Below are 19761 nucleotides of genomic sequence, written 5' to 3' on the forward strand. Positions count from 1 at the left end.
TCTTTTTTTTCTATTGTTATTGACTGTACGCTTGTTTATTCCATGTGTAACTCTGTGTTGTTGTTTGTGTCGCACTGCTTTGCCAGGTTGAAGTTGTAAAACTTAACTGAGAACTTACCAACTAAATTGTCACTCAACAATACATCTGTTGGGAGATAGGTTACGGTTTATAATGAGATATTTTAATTGACCTAAATGTGAATGCTATTTACTGTAGTGATAATAATATTATGTTACAGTAGTAATATTCCATCTCAGCTCTTGTTGGCAAGAGTTACAAAGGTTCAAACCAACTCATCTTCAAGTCAAATCCAATTTTAATTGTCACATGCGCCGAATACAACAGGTGTAGACCTTACTGTGAAATGCTTACTTACAAGCCCTTAACCAACAATGCAGTTCAAGAAAGAGTTAAGAAAATATTTACTAAATAAACTAAAGTAAAAAAAATTATAATAAAAAGTAACACAATAAAATATTAACCGAGTCAATGTGCGGGGGTACAGGTTAATCGAGGTAATTTGTACATGTACAGTAGGTAGGGGTAAAATGACTATGCATAGATAATAATCAGTGAGTAGCAGCAGTGTAAAAACAAAGGGGGGTGTCAATGTAAATAAGTGGGTCAACAACCAAATCAACAGTATCTGCCCTATAACCTATCCTGATAGACCCCTAGAGGCTGTCCTAGTCCAGGACTGTATCTCACCTGGCACCCTATTCCCTATAAGGTGCACTACTTTTTGACCAGGTATAGGGAATAGGGTGACACTTGGAACAGTGTTGTCAGTGAGAGCTGATGAGTTTCCCAGCTCTCAACTACAGTACCTGACCTCTATCCATACAGTGAGCAGTAGGGGGGTGTTCACCAATCACCACCTCCACCCTCTCCCTGCACGCCTTCGCAGGATGATTTCAGCACTGACAAACTCCCAGCTCAAACTCCGAGCATCTGGTCCCGTTGATCCAACCCCTCCTTGACCCTCGCGTGTGCCCGCTTCAGCAAGCGTTTCTCATTGAATGAGAAAGGGGGCTACACCTGGAAGCTTGGAGAAAGTATTTTAAAGGAAGTTAGTTTTAAACTGCTTTATGGATGATATCATTGGTGATATACTGTATTCGATTAGACGGTGTTTTGATGTGACATGATTTGTTACGTCTTAAATGCTACAGATGGACAGGATGGCTGTGCTTCTCCTAATTCCTGCATAAGGTCTTACCGTGTGTGCATTTGAAAGTACACAGAAATGATTCAGTGTTGAATCAACACTGACAGTGTTCAATTTAACACTGGGCCAGTGTGTATGGGTCCACACTTTTCAGTGTTAAATTAACACTGCTTAGTACTGACGCTGTTATACTTTGTCAGTGTTAGGGAATTAACACATTTAGTGTTATGCATTAACACCTTAAAGTTTTTTTAACACTAGGAAGTGTATATACAGTGCCTTCGGCATGAATTCAGACCCCTTGACTTTTTCCACATTTTGTTACGTTACAGCCTTATTCTAAAATAGATTTGAGATGTTTTTGCACATTTATTAAATACAAAAAACTGAAATATCAAAATAAAATAAGTATTCAGACCCTTTACTCAGTACTTTGTTGAAGCATCTTTGGCACGATTACAGCCTTGAGTCTTCTCGGGTATGACGCTACAAGCTTGGCACACCTGTATTTGGGGAGTTTCTCCCATTCTTCTCTGCAGATCCTCTCAAGCTCTGTCAGGTTGGATGGGAAGCGTTGCTGCACAGATATTTTCAGGTCTCTCCAGAGATGTTCGAGAGTCCTTTAGGTGCCTTTTGGCAAACTCCAAGCAGGTTGTCGTGCCTTTTACTGAGGAGTGGCTTCCGTCTGGCCACTCTACCATAAAGACCTGATTTGATAGAGTGCTGATTTGATAGAGTAACTTGCTCACAACTTTCCCTGACATCACACATACTTTGTAATTTTCGATTTACCTGATATAGTAGGATGGCTAACATTCGATGTCTGTAGATGCGTTGTCTTCTAGGCACGATATGAAATGCAATCACAATTGACTGTAGCGCATATGAGGCACACACAACTGTTCCATGATGACTGAAAACACAACCGTGGGATGAACGAGTGACACATTTCTGGCCAAGAGCGGTCCATTTAAAGTGTATTAATTCTTCCCTTGCACCGCAAGTGTCATCAGAAGTGTCTACTTAAGTTGAAGGCTGAGGGGAGAGGGTGTGTCTTTTAATTGTTTGGAATTAGAGGTCGACCGATTTTATGATTTTTCGATACCAATTATTGGAGGACCAAAAAAAGCCGATACCATAATTCATCGGCAGAATTTTTTTATTTTCCATTTTTTATTATTATTATTTATTTTTAATCTTTTTTTTAATTTAAAATTATTATATTTAAGTTCTTTTTTTTGTAATAATGACAATTACAACAATACTGAATGAACAACTTATTTTAACTTCATATAATACATAAATAACATCTATTTAGTCTCAAATAAATAATAAAACCTGCTCAATTTGGTTTAAATAATGCGAAAACACAAGTGCAATATGTCCCATGTAAAAAATATACTGTTTAAGTTCCTTGCTCAGTACATGAGAACATATAAAGGCTGGTGTTTCAATATTCCCAGTTCTTCAATAATCCCATTAAGAAGTTTTAGGTTGTAGTTATTATAGGAATTATGACGCGTCGACTATTTCTCTCTATACCATTTGTATTTCCTATACCTTTGACTATTGGTTGTTCTAATAGGCACTTTAGTATTGCCAGCCTAATCTCAGGAGTTGATAGGCTTGAAGTCATAAACAGCGCTGTGAAGCAAGCATTGCTAAGAGCTGCTGACAAAAGCAGTAAAGTTTGAATGAATACTTACGAGCCTGCTGCCGCCTACCACCGCTCAGTCAGACTGCTCTATCAAATCATAGACTTAATTATAATATAATAAACACAGAAATACGAGCCGTTGGTCATTAATATGGTCAAATCCGGAAACTATAATTTCGAAAACAAAACATTTATTCTTTCAGTGAAATACGGAACCCTAAGTCTAGATATTGCTGTTACATTGCACAACCTTCAATGTTATGTCATAATTATGTAAAAATCAGGCAAATTAGTTCGCAACTAGCCAGGTGGCCCAAACTGTTGCATATACCCTGACTGCGTGCAATGAACGCAAGAGAAGTGACACAATTTCCCTAGTTAATATTGCCTGCTAACATGAGTTTCTTTTAACTAAATATGCAGGTTTAAAAAATGTACTTCTGTGTATTGATTTTAAGAAATGCATTGATGTTTTTGGCTAGGTACATTTGTGCAACGATTGTGCTTTTTTCGCGAATGCGCTTTTGTTAAATCATCCCCCGTTTGGCGAAGTAGGCTGTGATTCAATGATAAATTAACAGGCACCGCATTGATTATATGCAAAGCAGGACAAGCTAGTTAACCTAGTAATATCATCAACCATGTGTAGTTAACTAGTGATTATGTGAAGATTGATTGTTTTTTATAAGATAAGTTTAATGCTAACAGGCAGTTCGGGGGCAGTCCGTCATTGAAAATAAGAATTTGTTCTTAACTGACTTGCCTAGTTAAATAAAGGTTAACATTTTTTTTTTAATTATGCATGAATGACTCATGTTTTGGATAATGGCTGAGCACCAGTATCAGTTGTCAATGGAGAAGATCTGTCTGTCGATTACAGGTTCTCTCTCCAGCAGGTTGTGTGTGTGTGTGTGAGAAAGAGCTTAAGTCATGAGTTTAGTGTACTGTAATATCAGCGTGTGTGTGTGTGTGTGCTGGAGTTGTGAGTGTAGTGCGGCGTAGTATCTGATATAACTGATATAAGCACATCCAGGAGGTCAAAGAAAAAAACAGTGCTGGGGTCAATGGTGCGTGAGGAGCATACACGTAAAGGTCAAAGACGACCGGAACAGATGGAGGAGCGTGATAGGAAGGCATGATGATGATGGGCAACTGTAGATATGCAATATGCAATATGTTCCCTATTTGCATGGGTCAATCAAACAAATCCAGGTCTGATAAGATTGTCTGAACCTTGTGTGTTGATGTACGTGTGAGTGTATGTGCGAGTGTGTATGTGCGTGCTGGGATTACAGGAGATAAAAACGCACATGAAAGAGAGATGAACATTTGCTTAAGTAATGTCACATCGAATGAAAAGTTCAGTGTGTGACTAAGAGTGTGTTTGTGCGAATGTGTGTGTTTGTTCGTGCCGCTGTGTTGCCCGCCCCCTCTCCCTCTCCTTTGGGAGATAGAGGATCATTTAGTATGGGTAGAGTAAAGGGGTGTGAGTGGTCCCCAGTAAGCGTTCACTAGACACGTATAACACTTTAATAATGGGGATCAGGGCCCTGTGACTATTCCTCACTCTGAAGAAACTACACCTTGCCTCTGTCCCAAATGGCACCCTATTCCCTTTATGGGTGGACTACTTTTGACCTTTGGGTTCCTGGTCAAAAGTAGTGCACTACATAGGGAGTAGGGTGCCATTTGCGGCCGCATCCATTGTGACTTACTCTCAGACGTTAACTTATTTATGAGAGCATGTGGGAGATGTGATGCTAAGAAGACTTTACTTAAGATATTGCTTAAGTAACAGGTGGCATCTCACATTTCTTGTTACCTTCTCCCGTTTCTTTGCTATGCTGTCTTTAACGTATTCAGACCGAGATGGGGAAAGAAACTATCCTGTTACAATTACAAAATGTTTCCAATGGATCAAAATATAATACAAAACACTATTTTGTATTTGTTTTTTTTTATTCTTCGAAATACAAAATACATTTAACTACACGCCTTCACAACAACCACATTCTTAGTAACAAAACAAAAAAACATTGTACTTACTATGGCTGATATGTTGTTGTTTATATACCTTAGTTGAATTCCCTGACTGTAAGTCACTCTGGATAAGAGGGTCTGCTAAATGACCAAAATGTACAAATGAACAATTACAAAGCACACTGGGTCCATATTATTTTAAAGAAGTATTTAAATACGTATTTCAAATCCATGTAACAGAAATACTGTGCGTGTGTGTGTGGTTGTATGTGACCTGAGAGAAGAAGCAGCTCTGTGGGTTCGTGGACAGATAAGGATTTATTTTATTCTCTGAGAACTTCTTACCACAGTTTCTGAGCCATATTCTCATCTTCACAATCATCAGATACACACAGAGAGGCTCAAATTAGACCTGACGGTTATACGGGCCAGGACAAACTCTGGAAGAGAGTGTGTTCTGTGTGTGTGTGTGTGTGTGTGTGTGTGTGTGTGTGTGTGTGTGTGTGTGTGTGTGTGTGTGTGTGTGTGTGTGTGTGTGTGCGGGTGTGTGTGTGTGTGTGCGGGTGTGGATCCCCTTAGAATGAAACCCAGCAGAGCTGTTATTACGGGAAAGCCGGAAGCGTCAGAAGGGATAAATCATACTCGGAGTACTAATGTTATGACATTAAAGGACAAGTCTAGACAGAACGTGATGCCAGAGCTCTGTCAGCAAATACTTTGTGTGTGTGTGTGTGTGTGTGTGGAAAGTACAGTAATGGGTAAATGATCTGTTAAGACCTGGGTAGCCCAGACCTGTTAAACTCTGGCTTGCTCAATCCCAAAATTGCATGACAGTTACAGGCACCAGTACAAAACAGAACCAGTAAAATGACCCTGCAAGCGTGCAAGGTATTCCATGACTAACAGCCTCATATTATTTCCAACGTTTATCTTCTGATGTAATCACCTGTAACTTAAATGCCGTGCAACACAACTCTTAAGGAAAAAGCACACGAATTTCACGTGATCACACGTGTTTCACATGTGATCTCGTGTAAAAGCAACATGTGATAACATGAAAGTACACGTGAAAACATGACCCCGTGTGAAATAAATGTGACATGGCGACGCAACATTTCAACATGTGATAGCGTGAAACTACACGTGACAACATTTACTAAGTTTTTCACATGTATAATTGCACAGGTGAATGTTTTTCATATGTGAAAATGCAATTCCACATGTGAGAATTCGATTTTCACATGTGAGGAGCATTTTCACGTGAAAAACGTTCACATGTGAAAATCTAATTCTCACATGTGGAATTGCATTTTCACGTATGAAAAACATTCACCTGTGCAATTTTACATCTTGAATCAAGATGTCAGGAACGTGACAGTTTGAGTGGTCGTTAGTGTCTATGTCCCATGCTGCGAGGGGAAACTGGGACCAGAAATCGGCCAGGTCATTTCTAATACACCAGGCCATTTTTTTTCCTAGAGGCCCCCATTTTATTATCCAAATAAGGATTATTCTGTGCAACAAAAAAAATTATATTTAGACTGTCGCTCTTGGCCAAAGATGGACTGGTCCATCTGGCATTTTCCCGAACTGCCCTATGGCTAGTCTGTTTCTCAGAGACACTGATTACGTTTTACCAGTATTACCATTGAGGTTTAGCCTAGCAGGCTGAGGTCTTATCTGTTCTGGGGACCGGTGTCATCTTTCTGCCCTCATGAGATGGGTAAATACCAAAGGGGATTGGGGACATTTCAGAGCTATTCATTTTTGATCTAAAACACACTGTCAAACTTGTAAATCGATTTACTGCTCCCAGATAAATCTTGTCTCGGTGCACAAAGATATTATTTTTTTCAATGCACGACTTAGAGATTTAAAAAAAGAAATAAAGTGTGTTGATTTTGATTAGTGTGTGTTTTGTGTGTCCACATGGTTGGTTGCCCTGGTTCTACACACACACCCACACACACACACATCCCTTGACTGCTCTCCCCTGACACTGTGGTGGTGATTAGAACTTTGATGTGAGTGTATCCTGGGCAGGCTGGACTGGAAGTCATCGCCATCCTTCTATCCAGTCTGGGGGAGAACAGAACAGAACAGTGGGGCTGGAATAACAGCAGGATGTGTGTGTTCAGCAGACCAGGGGAGTTTCCACTAGACTAAGATATGGGAAGCTCTGCAGGAGGGAGATAATCGCCGTGCTGGTAATTCACTGTAAACATCTTCTATTCTATTAAATGTCTTCAAACCTGGAGGGAAATATTGAATCTATTTAATTCTGCTTATGATCAGGATTGTGACTATGATGATTGGGCATGTAGGCCTCTTATGTACAGGTTGAAATTGAGAGCATATTGATTCAGTGTTTGTAGTAAGTTGGTCGGATGAACAAGCAACTGAGCGACACTATATTGATTGCCACATAGCGCATTGTAATATGTGGCCTTTCAGAACGTCAACCTTCCATTTGCGTCGCTCGTAGGAGTACGTTTGGCTAGTGAAAGTCTGAGTTTGAGTCTGAGTTTGGTGTCGGCGAACCCTCTGTTTGTGTGCTCAGGCAAATATGTTTTGTATAGGCTCTCTCAGTGCAGGGCACACAGAGGTCTGTGTGCGAGCCTGATTGAGGTCTGCCTGAGTGAATGTAATCGAATGGCTGGGCCAAATCAGTTGTGCACATTTCAAAGTTGCTGAAACCGATTGAACGTAGGTTCTGGGAAGGTCAATGGACCTGTTGTCATATGGTTTATTTTTGCGTCCCAAATGGCACCCTATTCCCTTTTGCCCAAAAGTAGTGCCCTGCATAGGGAAAAGGATGCCCTCTGGGACATAGTCCATCTCTAGCTAGAGGGGTCTCACAGCTAACCCCCGTTTGAACGTTGCCATTCTCTCTTTTTCCAGACTCTCTGGATCTTATGACTGTACAACAGTAGGCTAAACGAGGTAGCTACTCGGGGGGACCAGGATGAATATGTATGAACTTTCCAATTTGTAAGTCGCTCTGGATAAGAGCGTCTGCTAAATGACTTAAATGTAAATGTAAATGTACTCCTACCTCTGAATGTGTCAGTGTGTGCTGTATCTGCTTTGACTGCAACTCCTGCTACAATTATTCACTTTTGTTCATCTTTTTTTCCATTAACCTATCCACTTTCTATTTTTTTATATATTTTACAGCTTTGCTGCCGCTGACACATACATTTTACATACATGGTACTTTTATATACAGCAATCGCATAATAATACATTTATTGATGACAGGGCCTAGGAATTCGATATACCGTAATGTGTCTGATATACTGTAATGTGTCTGTTACAGTGTAAGTCTGATATGTCTGTTTTGATTACAGTTAATACCTGATAAAAGTATATTTATCGCTGACAGAGAATAAATAGGAATTTGATATGCCGTAAGGTGCAACCACAGTGCAAACCGCCTCGAGTCCACAGATTACAGCCCTTCTCCATGGAACGCGTGATTGGCTTTGATTGTTGATACTGTAAAGTCGACCCCTTTTAACGAACCAATTAGCCCGGTCTGTCCAGCCCCAGGCAGGCAGTCTGTCTGAAGGTCATGTGATAATTTGGAGGGAGGGGGATTAGAGGTGGAATGTGGTATGAGAGGGGTTAGGGAGGGGGACACAGCCATAATGAATGGGAATGGATGACAAGGGGATACTAGTGTATAATGTCATTAACACTTGGGTTGTGGCACTTTTGTTGCTGGGCCACGTAGACATACGGATAACCCTGTCCAATCTGAGGAGCCACTCTGCTAACACACAGATGTACAGTTAGGGTTAGAGAGGGTGGTTCGACGGTGTGTCTTGCTGTCTTCCCATGATGTACAGGGCAGCATGTAGAAGTATAGTACACAGACAGAGTGTACATGGTTAAGGGACTCCAGATGTGTGATACTCATACAGATCTGGCCAGTTAATTACATGGGGCTGAGGGATGGTCCTCTCTCTCTCTCTCTCTCCTCTCCTCAGGGAGCCAACACAATTAGCATCTTAAGTGAAAAGGCTTGCTGACATCACCAGTGCGGGGGCTAAACCATGATGAGCTTTTGCTTCCTGGCAGAAGTCCACACTCCTTAATGTCTGCCAAGTTTGGCGAGAGAAAGAGAGAAAGACCTAGATGAAAGAAAGTTCATCTAGGTCTTGGCGAGAGAAAGAGAGAAAGACCTAGACGTAAATAGTCTTCGCTTCTTATTCAACTCTTAAAATGAGGATTTGAGAACAATTCCTTGACATTAGATCGATTAAGTTTGTCTATTTCTGTGCCGCACAACCTGAAGCACGAAGCGCTCTTAAACAAAGACTCGAAAACATTACTTGTGAAGTTGCTTCTGTTTTACAGAAATCAGCCCAGCCCCCTGGCAGCCATGGCTATATTTTCCACAAAGTGTTCTATGTCTGCCACTATCTTTTGATAGAAGCAGTGATTATTTTTTAAATATCATCATTCAGTTTAATCACCACGTCTCAGCACTGTACTATACCTCTGATCATCTGTCTGAAACCAAGACGCCACAACCGTAACGATGTTTAGACAACGGGGCGGCAGGTATCCTAGTGTTTAGAGCGTTGGGGCTAGTAACTGGAAGGTAACTGGATCGAATCCCCGAGCTGACGAGGTAAACATCTGTTGTTCTGCCCCTGAGCAAGGCAGGTAACCCACTGTGCGCTGCAGACGTGGATGTGGATCATGGCAGCCCCCTGCCTCTCTGATTCAGAGGGGTTGGGTTAAATGCCGAAGACACATTTCAGGTGAATACATTGTTGGACAACAATGTTATGGAATTGTTCTTATTTCTTGACTTTTCATCCATCCGTTTTTGCGGAGTATCTGCTCGTTTGTGAATCCAGGAAATGTACTTAAATTGTATGCAAAAGTAACCTGATTTGACACTCGTGAAAATCTTTCAAGGCTCGAAAGACAGAGACACACACACACACACAGGTAACCAGTGTGAAATGGCTAGCTAGTTAGCGGTGCGCGCAAGTAGCGCTTCAATCACTCGCTTCGGAGATCTTGAAGAAGCTGTTTCCCTTTCAAGGGCTGCAGCTTTTGTGGAGCGATGGGTAACAATCCTTCGTGGGAGGCAGTTGTTGATGTGTTCAGAGGGTCCCTGGTTCAAGTCCAGGTCGGAGCGAGGAGAGGGACGGAAGCAACACTGTTATGCACACAAAGTAAAATGCTACTCTACAAAATATTACTTTTGCTAAATAAAAACTCATATAGCAGCTAAACCGTTCATACATTTGACGGAGAAGGATAAAGGAATTTTAAGGGACGTATTCAATGAGTATAACAAAACAGACATCAAACACCCAATGGGGCGGCAGGTAGCCTAGTGGTTAGAGCGTTGGGCCAGTAACCGAATGGTTGCTGGATTGAATCCCCGAGCTGACAAGGTACAAATCGGTTGTTCTGCCCCTGAGCAAGGCAGTTAACCCACTGTTCCCCGGGCGCCGTGGATGTCGCCCCCTGCACCTCTCTGATTCAGAGGGGTTGGGTTAAATGCGGAAGACACATTTCAATTGAATGCATTTAGTTGTACAGTTGACTAGGTACCCCCCCCCTTTCTGCAATGGACACCACCTCTGGAAAGAGACCAGTTTGGAAATTAAACATGAACAATGTCGAAACTGCAACTAAAAGGCACGCTGGATCTTTTATTATACTCTAAAGACTTTGAAAACAGAACATGCTCTCGTGGAATAGAAAATAGTATAACGTTTATCAAATCAAATCAAATCAAATTTTATTAGTCACATACACATGGTTAGCAGATGTTAATGCGAGTGTAGCGAAATGCTTGTGCTTCTAGTTCCGACAATGCAGTAATAACCAACAAGTAATCTAACCTAACAATTCCACAACTACTACCTTACACACACACACAAGTGTAAAGGGATAAAGAATATGTACATAAAGATATATGAATGAGTGGTGGTACAGAACGGCATGGCAGATGCAGTAGATGGTATAGAGTACGGTATATACATATGAGATGAGTACTGTAGGGTATGTAAACATAAAGTGGCATAGTTTAAAGTGGCTAGTGGTACATGTATTACATAAAGATGGCAAGATGCAGTAGATGATATAGAGTACAGTATATACATATGAGATGGGTAATGTAGGGTATGTAAACATTATATTAAGTGGCATTGTTTAAAGTGGCTAGTGGTACATTTTTACATAATTTCCATCAATTCCCATTTTTAAAGTGGCTGGAGTTGAGTCAGTATGTTGGCAGCGGCCGCTAAATGTTAGTGGTGGCTGTTTAACAGTCTGATGGCCTTGAGATAGAAGCTGTTTTTCAGTCTCTCGGTCCCTGCTTTGATGCACCTGTACTGACCTCGCCTTCTGGATGATAGCGGGGTGAACAGGCAGTGGCTTGGGTGGTTGTTGTCCTTGATGATCTTTATGGCCTTCCTGTGACATCGGGTGGTGTAGGTGTCCTGGAGGGCAGGTAGTTTGCCCCTGGTGATGCGTTCTGCAGACCTCACTACCCTCTGGAGAGCCTTACGGTTGTGGGCGGAGCAACTTTAGGAACGATATCCAATTACCTTGATAAAGTAGTAACATTCAGACTGAATGTGTTTGATCAATTTGGTCCCGACGGTCATAATCATTGTCATCTTGTGTACTGATGTCCTTCAAGCTGTTTTTTCTATAGTGTATCACTTTTACTGTATCAAACGTGTTCACTTCTCAGTGCCACATGTTAACACTCATCACCTCTGCTGTAAGTGACCTACACAGAATGATATGATAGCCTACTCGGTGCTGAAATAGTAGGTGCTCTATGGTTACCATTGACTATCATAGCTAACTAAACCACACAGGGTGATATGTGTAATTTAGGTCTCCTCCCCAGCCGTGACCGGATCAACGTGTGGTCGATGTGTCTAACAGCAGGTTGGTGGTTGTAATCAGAGGTTAAACCGTGATTTTCACGTCTAGGCCATGACAGGAAGTGGTTGCAGCTGGGATAGGAAGTGGCTTTTCTGGGATAGAGGGGTGCCAAATGGAGTGCCTGCCAGAGAGAGGGAGGGAGGGAGGGTGTGTGTGTGCCTGTATGTGTGCGTGCGTATGCGCATGTGTGAAAGAGAGAGAAGGAGGATAACTTGCTAAGCTCATCCGATAGACACCTCATCATTTTGGTGTTGATGTGTGAACTTTATTACCACCATCCGCAGGGAGGTGGTAGGTCTATTTGACATTTTGTCCACATAATACAATCACACTGAAGAACCTCGATTGTCTCGAGCCTCTCTCCAACTTGCTCAGTATGTATTCTACCACGCGACAATATGTATTTAACACAGCCAGGTTTTCAGAGTAGCCTGGTACTGTATCTACCTCAACATAATTGGTTACACTCATAAATAATTACTTTTCACTCATAAATAATTACTTTTCACTCATAAATAATTCCAAATCAGTTCAAATTTCCGAGCATGCTCCTTGGTTTCGGATGACAAATCAACTGAACTTGGCCCTCCATGTGACTGTCTCATCATGGGCCATACATACAAAAGACCTTACCTTTCCACTCACTACACAATAGAGTTGTAGTGCTCGGGTCATCAGGCCTGCGTCCCATATGGCCGCCTATTCCCTATATAGTGCACTACTTTTGACCAGGGACGTATGGGAATAGGGTGCCATTTGGGACGCAGCCCCAGATATGCCCAGAGGATGCTGCTGCAATGTCAGGTGACAGGTCACTCCTGTGGTGAGTACGCTGAAGGTGACATGTCTCATCCACTCAACGATGTCATACGAGGTGACTCAGCACAGAGCTAGTCTGAATAATAATGAGGGCGATGGTGTGGAGGGTGATGACTATATAGAAACAATCATACAGCTATTTATAGCAAAGGATTAGTAGACTATAGTTTATGTTGGATCGATTGGAAAGCAGATACAGTATAATCTATTAAAATAAATATCTCACACAGTTCTGTTCAAATTGCTGCCTTGTTTCTTGACATGTTTGATGACCATCTGTCACCTCTCCCTTTCCCCACGTATTCTCTCTCTCTCTCTCTCTCTCTCTCTCTCTCTCTCTCTCTCTCTCTCTCTCTCTCTCTCTCTCTCTCTCTCTTCCATCAGTCCTTACAGGGCATGTTGTCTTCTCTCCATTCTGAGCTTGACATTCAGAGGTACTTGCTGAAAATCCAATTTCCCCACACAGTTAGTCTGATTTTTATCTTATCTGCATCATGCCTGGGCGTGTGACTGTCTGCATCCCAGCTAACCTGTCTGTCAGGGTTGGGATCAATTTGAATTAAAGGCAGTCAATTCAGGAAGTAAACTGAAATTCCAATTCAATGATTGAAAAAAACGGGCAACTATTTTCAATGACTTATCAATAAACGGAAAAGGAGAAGCTATTTATGTCAAAATGCGTCGTTGTGCGTGCACCTGGGTGTGTCCTCAGAACCGTTAGCTTGATAAAGGGCTCTCTGTGTGCTGACCTCTCAATGTTAGTCAAACTGTCACCCTGGCACAGATAACCTTACAATACTACCAGGCTTCTCAACGAGCTCCACAGCCTTTAACACTCTGCCAGGCCCACAGGACTGCCTGCCTGGTGAACTCATTAGTGGCTTTAATCAGCCTCGCTACACCTTTTCCCTTGGTTGTTGTGCAAAGCTTGAAAAATAACTCTGACCCGGAAGAAGAAAAATATGGTGTGCTGGAGTTATTTGTATATTTTTTTGGGGGGGGGCGATTTTGGGGCTGTAACTACCTGCACCACAAGCGAGAAAAGCATGGGTGTGTTTGTGTGCGTTAACTCTTCACTTCTCAAGTTGTGTGAAGCTTGTCAAAAGAGAAACGCATTATTATTACTACGTGATAAGGCCTCGGGACCGTTTCGTGTTTTCTTTGCAACTGCGACATGGTAAATCATAGTGTGTGTGCTTGTGTGAAATATAGTGGGGTGTGTCATGTTTGCCTCACCTCACCTTATCTGTATACTCCTGCTTAAATCACTGCCTGCTCCACATTAGTCAATGGGCTGAGGGGGATACCCAGCACAACCAAATGACTGCCCCCTCTAACATTTTTAGCAACTGCGACATGGAAAATCATGGTGTGTGTGTGTGCTTGTGTGACATAACCTATAACAGACAGTGTCGGTCTGTGCGTCTGCAATCTGCACTGATGCAAACAATTGACACCCAAATAGACTGAGTGCATGACTAGAATGTCACACAATGGCACTGGGCTTTTCACTGTGTTGACGTCCTTAGTGAAAAAGCTTGTCTTTTGTCTTAAACACTTAATTAACACGAGTGTTTGGTTCAGATGGCTTTGCTGGTTAAAGAATGGTGCTTGCAACACAGAGTTGTGGTGGGTTTGATTCCTGCATGGGACACTGGCACATAGCTTAGGGAAATTGTGTTTCAGTTTGTGTAAGCTTCCTATGTAGGGTTGCAAAATTCCAGTAACCTTCCCAGAATATATTTTGCGGGGGACATTTGGGGAAAGTTAACGGAATTTTTCCAACCCTTTTCCTGTGTATCGTGACCCCCCCCCCCCCCTCTTGTTGAACCTCTTTCTCCTCTTCTCCCTTCTAGAGCAGAAGCCCTCAACACGGCCTTAGCAGCTCCAGTGTAGGGGACCAGGCTGAGCACCTCTCCCTGGCCTCCCTGGAGTCTCTGGACACCATGTCAGAGGCTGATGCCCCCACCACCTTCACCAGAGGCAGCCGCTCCCGCGCCAGCCTGCCCGTAGTGCGCTCCACCAACCAGACCAGGGACCGCTCGCTGGGTAGGGGACCACAACATGGCCACACTGTGTTTGATGCTATTTTGATGCTATTAACCACAACTACACCAAGGACTGTTTCACACACACACACACACACACACACACACACACACACACACACACACACACACACACACACACACACACACACACACACACACACACACACACACACACACACACACACACACACACACACACACACAGATAGACACAGCTTGCATAACCCAGCCTGGCTCTCTTAAAAAAAAACACACACACACACTTACCAGGGTTTCTGAACATTTGACCTGCAGCATTTTAATTTACCAGACATTTGAGAAATGTAATGGACCCTGTATAGGGTGCTTAACCACCCACGGTGCTCAGAATGACAGAATTCACATTTAGATTATGGTTATGCATCTCAACGGACCATGCAACCCGAGGATGCAACAGCGTGCGTCCTTCTTACCGAATTCCGATGTGCACTTTGAAGATTTTTTAAAAACTTTTCCACAGCAGACAAGACGAGTAACGAACGGCAAGATCACTAGCCTATGTCAATCTACTATCCCCCATAGTACGAACGTTGACCTATTCTGTTGATCAGCTTGTCATTCATTGCGAGGAAGAAATAGCCTGTTCCAAACACACTCTGGAACAGATGTGGGAAGATGGATCCCAAATTCATAGAACCAGTACATAACAAAAAAACGTTAAAAAGCAATGAGGCTGATGCAACAGATCAGGGCCCGGTTTCCTGATAGCGATGGAACTTAGGCTTACAGGTGATTTTAACGATGCATATTTCTTACAACGGCCGAAAATGTAACATCCGTTTCCCAAAACAACCGCTCAGGTAAGTGCGTCATTGGAGCACGTGTCAATACTGATGGGATTGAAAGAAAGGAAGCGCTGCTCTCGGATCAGCTTTCTCCATTCAAATATTTCCTTAAAATGGGAAATAATTAACAATACTGACGTCGGATCAGCTCCTCGAGAGATTTGCCACTGAAAATATTGAGGCGGCTTATTCTTCTAATGCAGTGGTTCCCAAACGTTTTATAGTCCCGTACCCCTTCAAACATTCAACCTCCAGCTGCGTACCCCCTCTAGCACCAGGGTCAGCCATACACACACACACACACACTATACGATACATTTATTAAACATAAGAATGAGTGTGAGTTGTCGTCACAACCCGGCTCGTGGGAAGTGACAAAGAGCTCTTATAGGACCAGGGCACAAATAGTAATATAATAATAATCAATCATTTTTCTCTTTATGTAGCCATCTTACACATAAAACCTTATTTGTTCATCAAAAATTGTGAATAACTCACCACAGGGTAATGAGAAGGGTGTGCTTGAAAGGATGCACATAACTCTGCAATTTTGGGGTGTATTGGAGAGAATCTGTCTTAAATCATTTTCCACACACAGTCTGTGCCTGTATTTAGCTTTCATGCTAGTGAGGGCCGAGAATCCACTCTCACATTGGTGTGTGGTTGCAAAGGGCATCAGTGTCTTAACAGCGCGATTTGTCAAGGCAGGATACTCTGAGTGCAGCTCTGTCCAGAAATGGACTGGATGCAGGGCATGAAAAGGATAACGAATCCAGTTGGTTTGTGTCGTCCGTTTCGGGAAAGTACCTGCGTAATTGCGCACTATCACATTTGACATTGTCTGTAAGCTTGAGTTCATTTGCACACAAAAAATCATACAATGATGGAAAGACCTGTGTGTTGTCCTTGTTAATGCAGAAAGAGAAGCGCTCCAACTTCTTAATCATACCCTCAATTTTGTCCCGCACATTGAATATAATGCGGAGTGTCCCTGTAATCCTAGATTCAGATCATTCAGGCAAGAAAAAAACATTACCCAGATAGGACAGTCGTGTGAGAAACTCGTCATCATGCAGGCGGTCAGACAAGTGAAAAGAACTTTAAGCTGGTCTCTCAATTCAAAAAACGTGTCAATACTTTGCCCCTTGATAACCAGCGCACTTCTTTATGTTGTAAAAGCGTTACATGGTCGCTGCTCATATCATTTTATAGTGCAGAAAATACACAAGAGTTCAGGGGCCTCGCTTTAACAAAGTTAACCGTTTTCACTGTAGTGTCCAAAGCGTCTTTCAAGCTGTCAGGCATTCCCTTGGCAGCAAGAGCCTCTCGGTGGATGCTGCAGTGTACCCAAGTGGCGTCGGGAGTAACTGCTTGCACGCACATTACCACTCCACTATGTCTCCCTGTCATGGCTTTTGCTCCATCAGTACAGATACCAACACATCTTCACCACCAAAGTCCATTTGATCTCACAAAGCTGTCCAGTACTTTAAAAATATCCTCCCCTGCTGTCCTGGTTTGCAGAAGAGGATGTCTTCCTTAATTGACCCCCCCTCTCCCCCATAAAAGTAATGGAGCTGTGCCAGGCCTGCCACGTCTGACTCGTCCAGCTATAACGCATATAATTCACTGGCTTGTATGCAAAGCAGTAATTGTTTCAAAACATCTCCTGCCACGTCACTGCTGCGTCGTGAAACAGAGTTGTTTGATGAAGGCATTGTCTATAGTTTTTTTTGTCCTTCTCCCCCAGCATTGTCCCAGCCATATCCGCGGCAGCAGGAATAATTAATTCCTCCACAATAGTATGGGGCTTGCCTGTCCTAGCCACTCGGTAGCTCACCATATAAGACGCTTCTAGCCCCTTCTTATTAATGGTATCTGTTGCTTTTATACATGTCTTACTGCTCGAAAGTCGTCTTAATTCTCACTCAAAGAACTCCCGTTGCTAATTTTTCAAATTGGCATGTTTTGTTTCTAAATGTCTGCGCAAGAGTGAAGGTTTCATTGAGTTGTGAGATAGTACTTTTGCACATATAACACACGGTGGCTGAGGAAAGGCACTACTCCCAATATAAGTGAGCCCCAAATCAATGTAGTTATCATATTTGCGTCTCTTTGATGGTCCAACGTCCCTGTCTGTTGTTCAGTGCTTTCCCGGGTAAGGGGGCAGTAGCTCTTCGGCTGCATCAGATTCACAACTGTCAATGTCCATGCTAGCTGGGCTAACAAAACATGTAGAATTACTGATGCTAGCATTGGGTGTGCTCGTGGAAGCAGAACAACTTGTGTCGTTGATAGGTGCAGGTGTAGTACTGCTGGTAGTAGCAGTACTACCAGTAGAGCCGGTATGTGTCTCTATGTACACAGGCCTTACTTTTATTAATCAATTTTACCTGTATTTGACATTGTGTTGTTATTTTGCTGAACAGGTTTGGTTTAATAACATTTTTGCCAGTGAAACGAGGCTACTCAGGCGAGGGGGAAAAAAACTCCCCAAATGTATAGCCCCGTTGGAAAATATAAATGGACTGTTTGAAAATGTGAACAAAAATGATTAGTCTTTAAAAAATGTGAATCGCATTTTTCTTTGGCATACCCCCGATGGCATTGCGCGTATCCCCGGGTTTGGGAATACCTGTTCTAATGCTTACCCAATAAAATGCACAAAATCACAGATTTGGCCCATCAGTCAGTTAAGAACAAATTCTTATTTACAATGACGGTCTACACCGGCCAAACCCGGACGATGCTGGGCAAATTGATGGGACTCCCAATCACGGCCGGTAGTGATAAAGCCTGGATAGACTAGACATCATGAAATATTTAGAGACAAATTACAGACAGCAGCCTAATACAACAAAATACAACTCGATTGAACATGAAATATATTTAAATATAATTGAAATAGGCCTATACGTCGCTTTTTTTGTATCAATTACAAAGACGTTGGCAACATTGTATTTGTATTCAACTTTGTTCGGAAGTTATTGGTGGTCACAGAGACGGATAAACCGTGTGATTCTATGTTCTGTGTATAAAGTGGGCAAAAAAGCATCTAGCGACACACTTAGCTGTTTTACAAGTGGTCCGAGGCAGGCGATAGATTACGCACATTTCCAAGTGCAACGTTAATAACGATGGTTTTAGGAAACCGCTCTGAGATTGAATGATGCGCCCTATGAAGGTTCTAACAATGAATAAAGTGTGACACGCTGAACCCTGTCTATCTCTGCACTTGAATTGTTGAGCAATCACTGGGCATATAAAAGCACGAGTGGCGAAACCGAGTGGTGTAGACCATCACAGCCATGAGAAAAATGTCAAAAACACATGGACTCAAGTATATTATTGCTTTTATACAACGGGTTACCAGCATTAAAAAGCCACATTCTTTCCTAAACCATCCATTTTTTTCCAACAAAACGTGATTCTCAAGGAGTATTTCTATCTGTTTTTTAACGCCCTTTTGTGGTGAAAAATAAGCCCTCCTAAGCCCACCCGTGGTTGCACCCCTGTCCAGTCATGTGAAATCCATAGATTAGGGCCTAATGTATTTATTTCAATTGACTGATTTCCTTATTTCCTTATATGAACTGTAAGTCAGTTTGAAATTGTTGCGTTTTATATTTTTGTTCAGTGTACACTACCATTCAAAAGTTTGGGGTCACTTAGAAATTCCCTTGTTTTTGAAAGAGTAGCACATTTTTTTTGTCTATTAAAATAACATCAAATTGATCAGAAATACAGTGTAGACATTGTTAATGTTGTAAATGACTATTGTAGCTGGAAACGGCAGATTTTTTTATTTTTTATGAAATATCTACATGTGTTCCAATGGCACATTGTGTTAGCTAATCCAAGTTCATCATTTTAAAAGGCTAATTGGTCATTATAGAAAACCCTTTTGCATTTATGTTAGCACAGCTGAAAACATGATTAAAGAAGCAATAAAACTGACCTTCTTTAGACTTGTTCAGTATCTGGAGCATCAGCATTTCTGGGTTCGATTACAGTCTCAAAATGTCCTGTAAAATAAAATGTAAAAAAAAAGAATAATGTTCACTTCGACCCCCCTGTAGATGTCATAGCTATGCATCTCTGGAATATTGTCAGGCATTACATGCATTTTAGAAAATCATGTTACGTGACGTTAAATATATTGAAATGTATTTCTTTTTTCGTATGGGTATTGACAGGATTAGAAATGGTGTTAGCTATCAAGGCAGAGGGCACTTAATTTGCATCAGTATGACAAACGCCTTCGGTTGGGTGGAAATGGTTGCATTAATAGGCTGTAGCATAGCTCTAGTAATGCCACGGTGGTTCTTCTA

General features: G+C 42.0%; 1 protein-coding gene across 12 annotated transcripts in view; it reads left to right on the top strand.

Moving 5' to 3' along the window:
• Positions 1 to 19761, top strand: part of LOC139583554 (sickle tail protein homolog) — a 181484-nt gene that overhangs the window by 110815 nt on the left and 50908 nt on the right. For 11 of the 12 annotated variants that reach the window (XM_071414758.1, XM_071414760.1, XM_071414759.1 and 8 more), the window contains one exon: positions 14412 to 14604. In XM_071414758.1, the coding sequence (XP_071270859.1) occupies positions 14412 to 14604 (193 nt within the window). Of the gene's footprint in view, positions 1 to 6901; positions 7014 to 14411; positions 14605 to 19761 lie in introns of those variants that run through there. The other variant, XM_071414768.1, reaches the window with a different exon arrangement.

Source organism: Salvelinus alpinus, chromosome 8, assembly GCF_045679555.1.
Source record: "Salvelinus alpinus chromosome 8, SLU_Salpinus.1, whole genome shotgun sequence".
NCBI classification, from domain to species: Eukaryota; Metazoa; Chordata; class Actinopteri; order Salmoniformes; family Salmonidae; genus Salvelinus; species Salvelinus alpinus.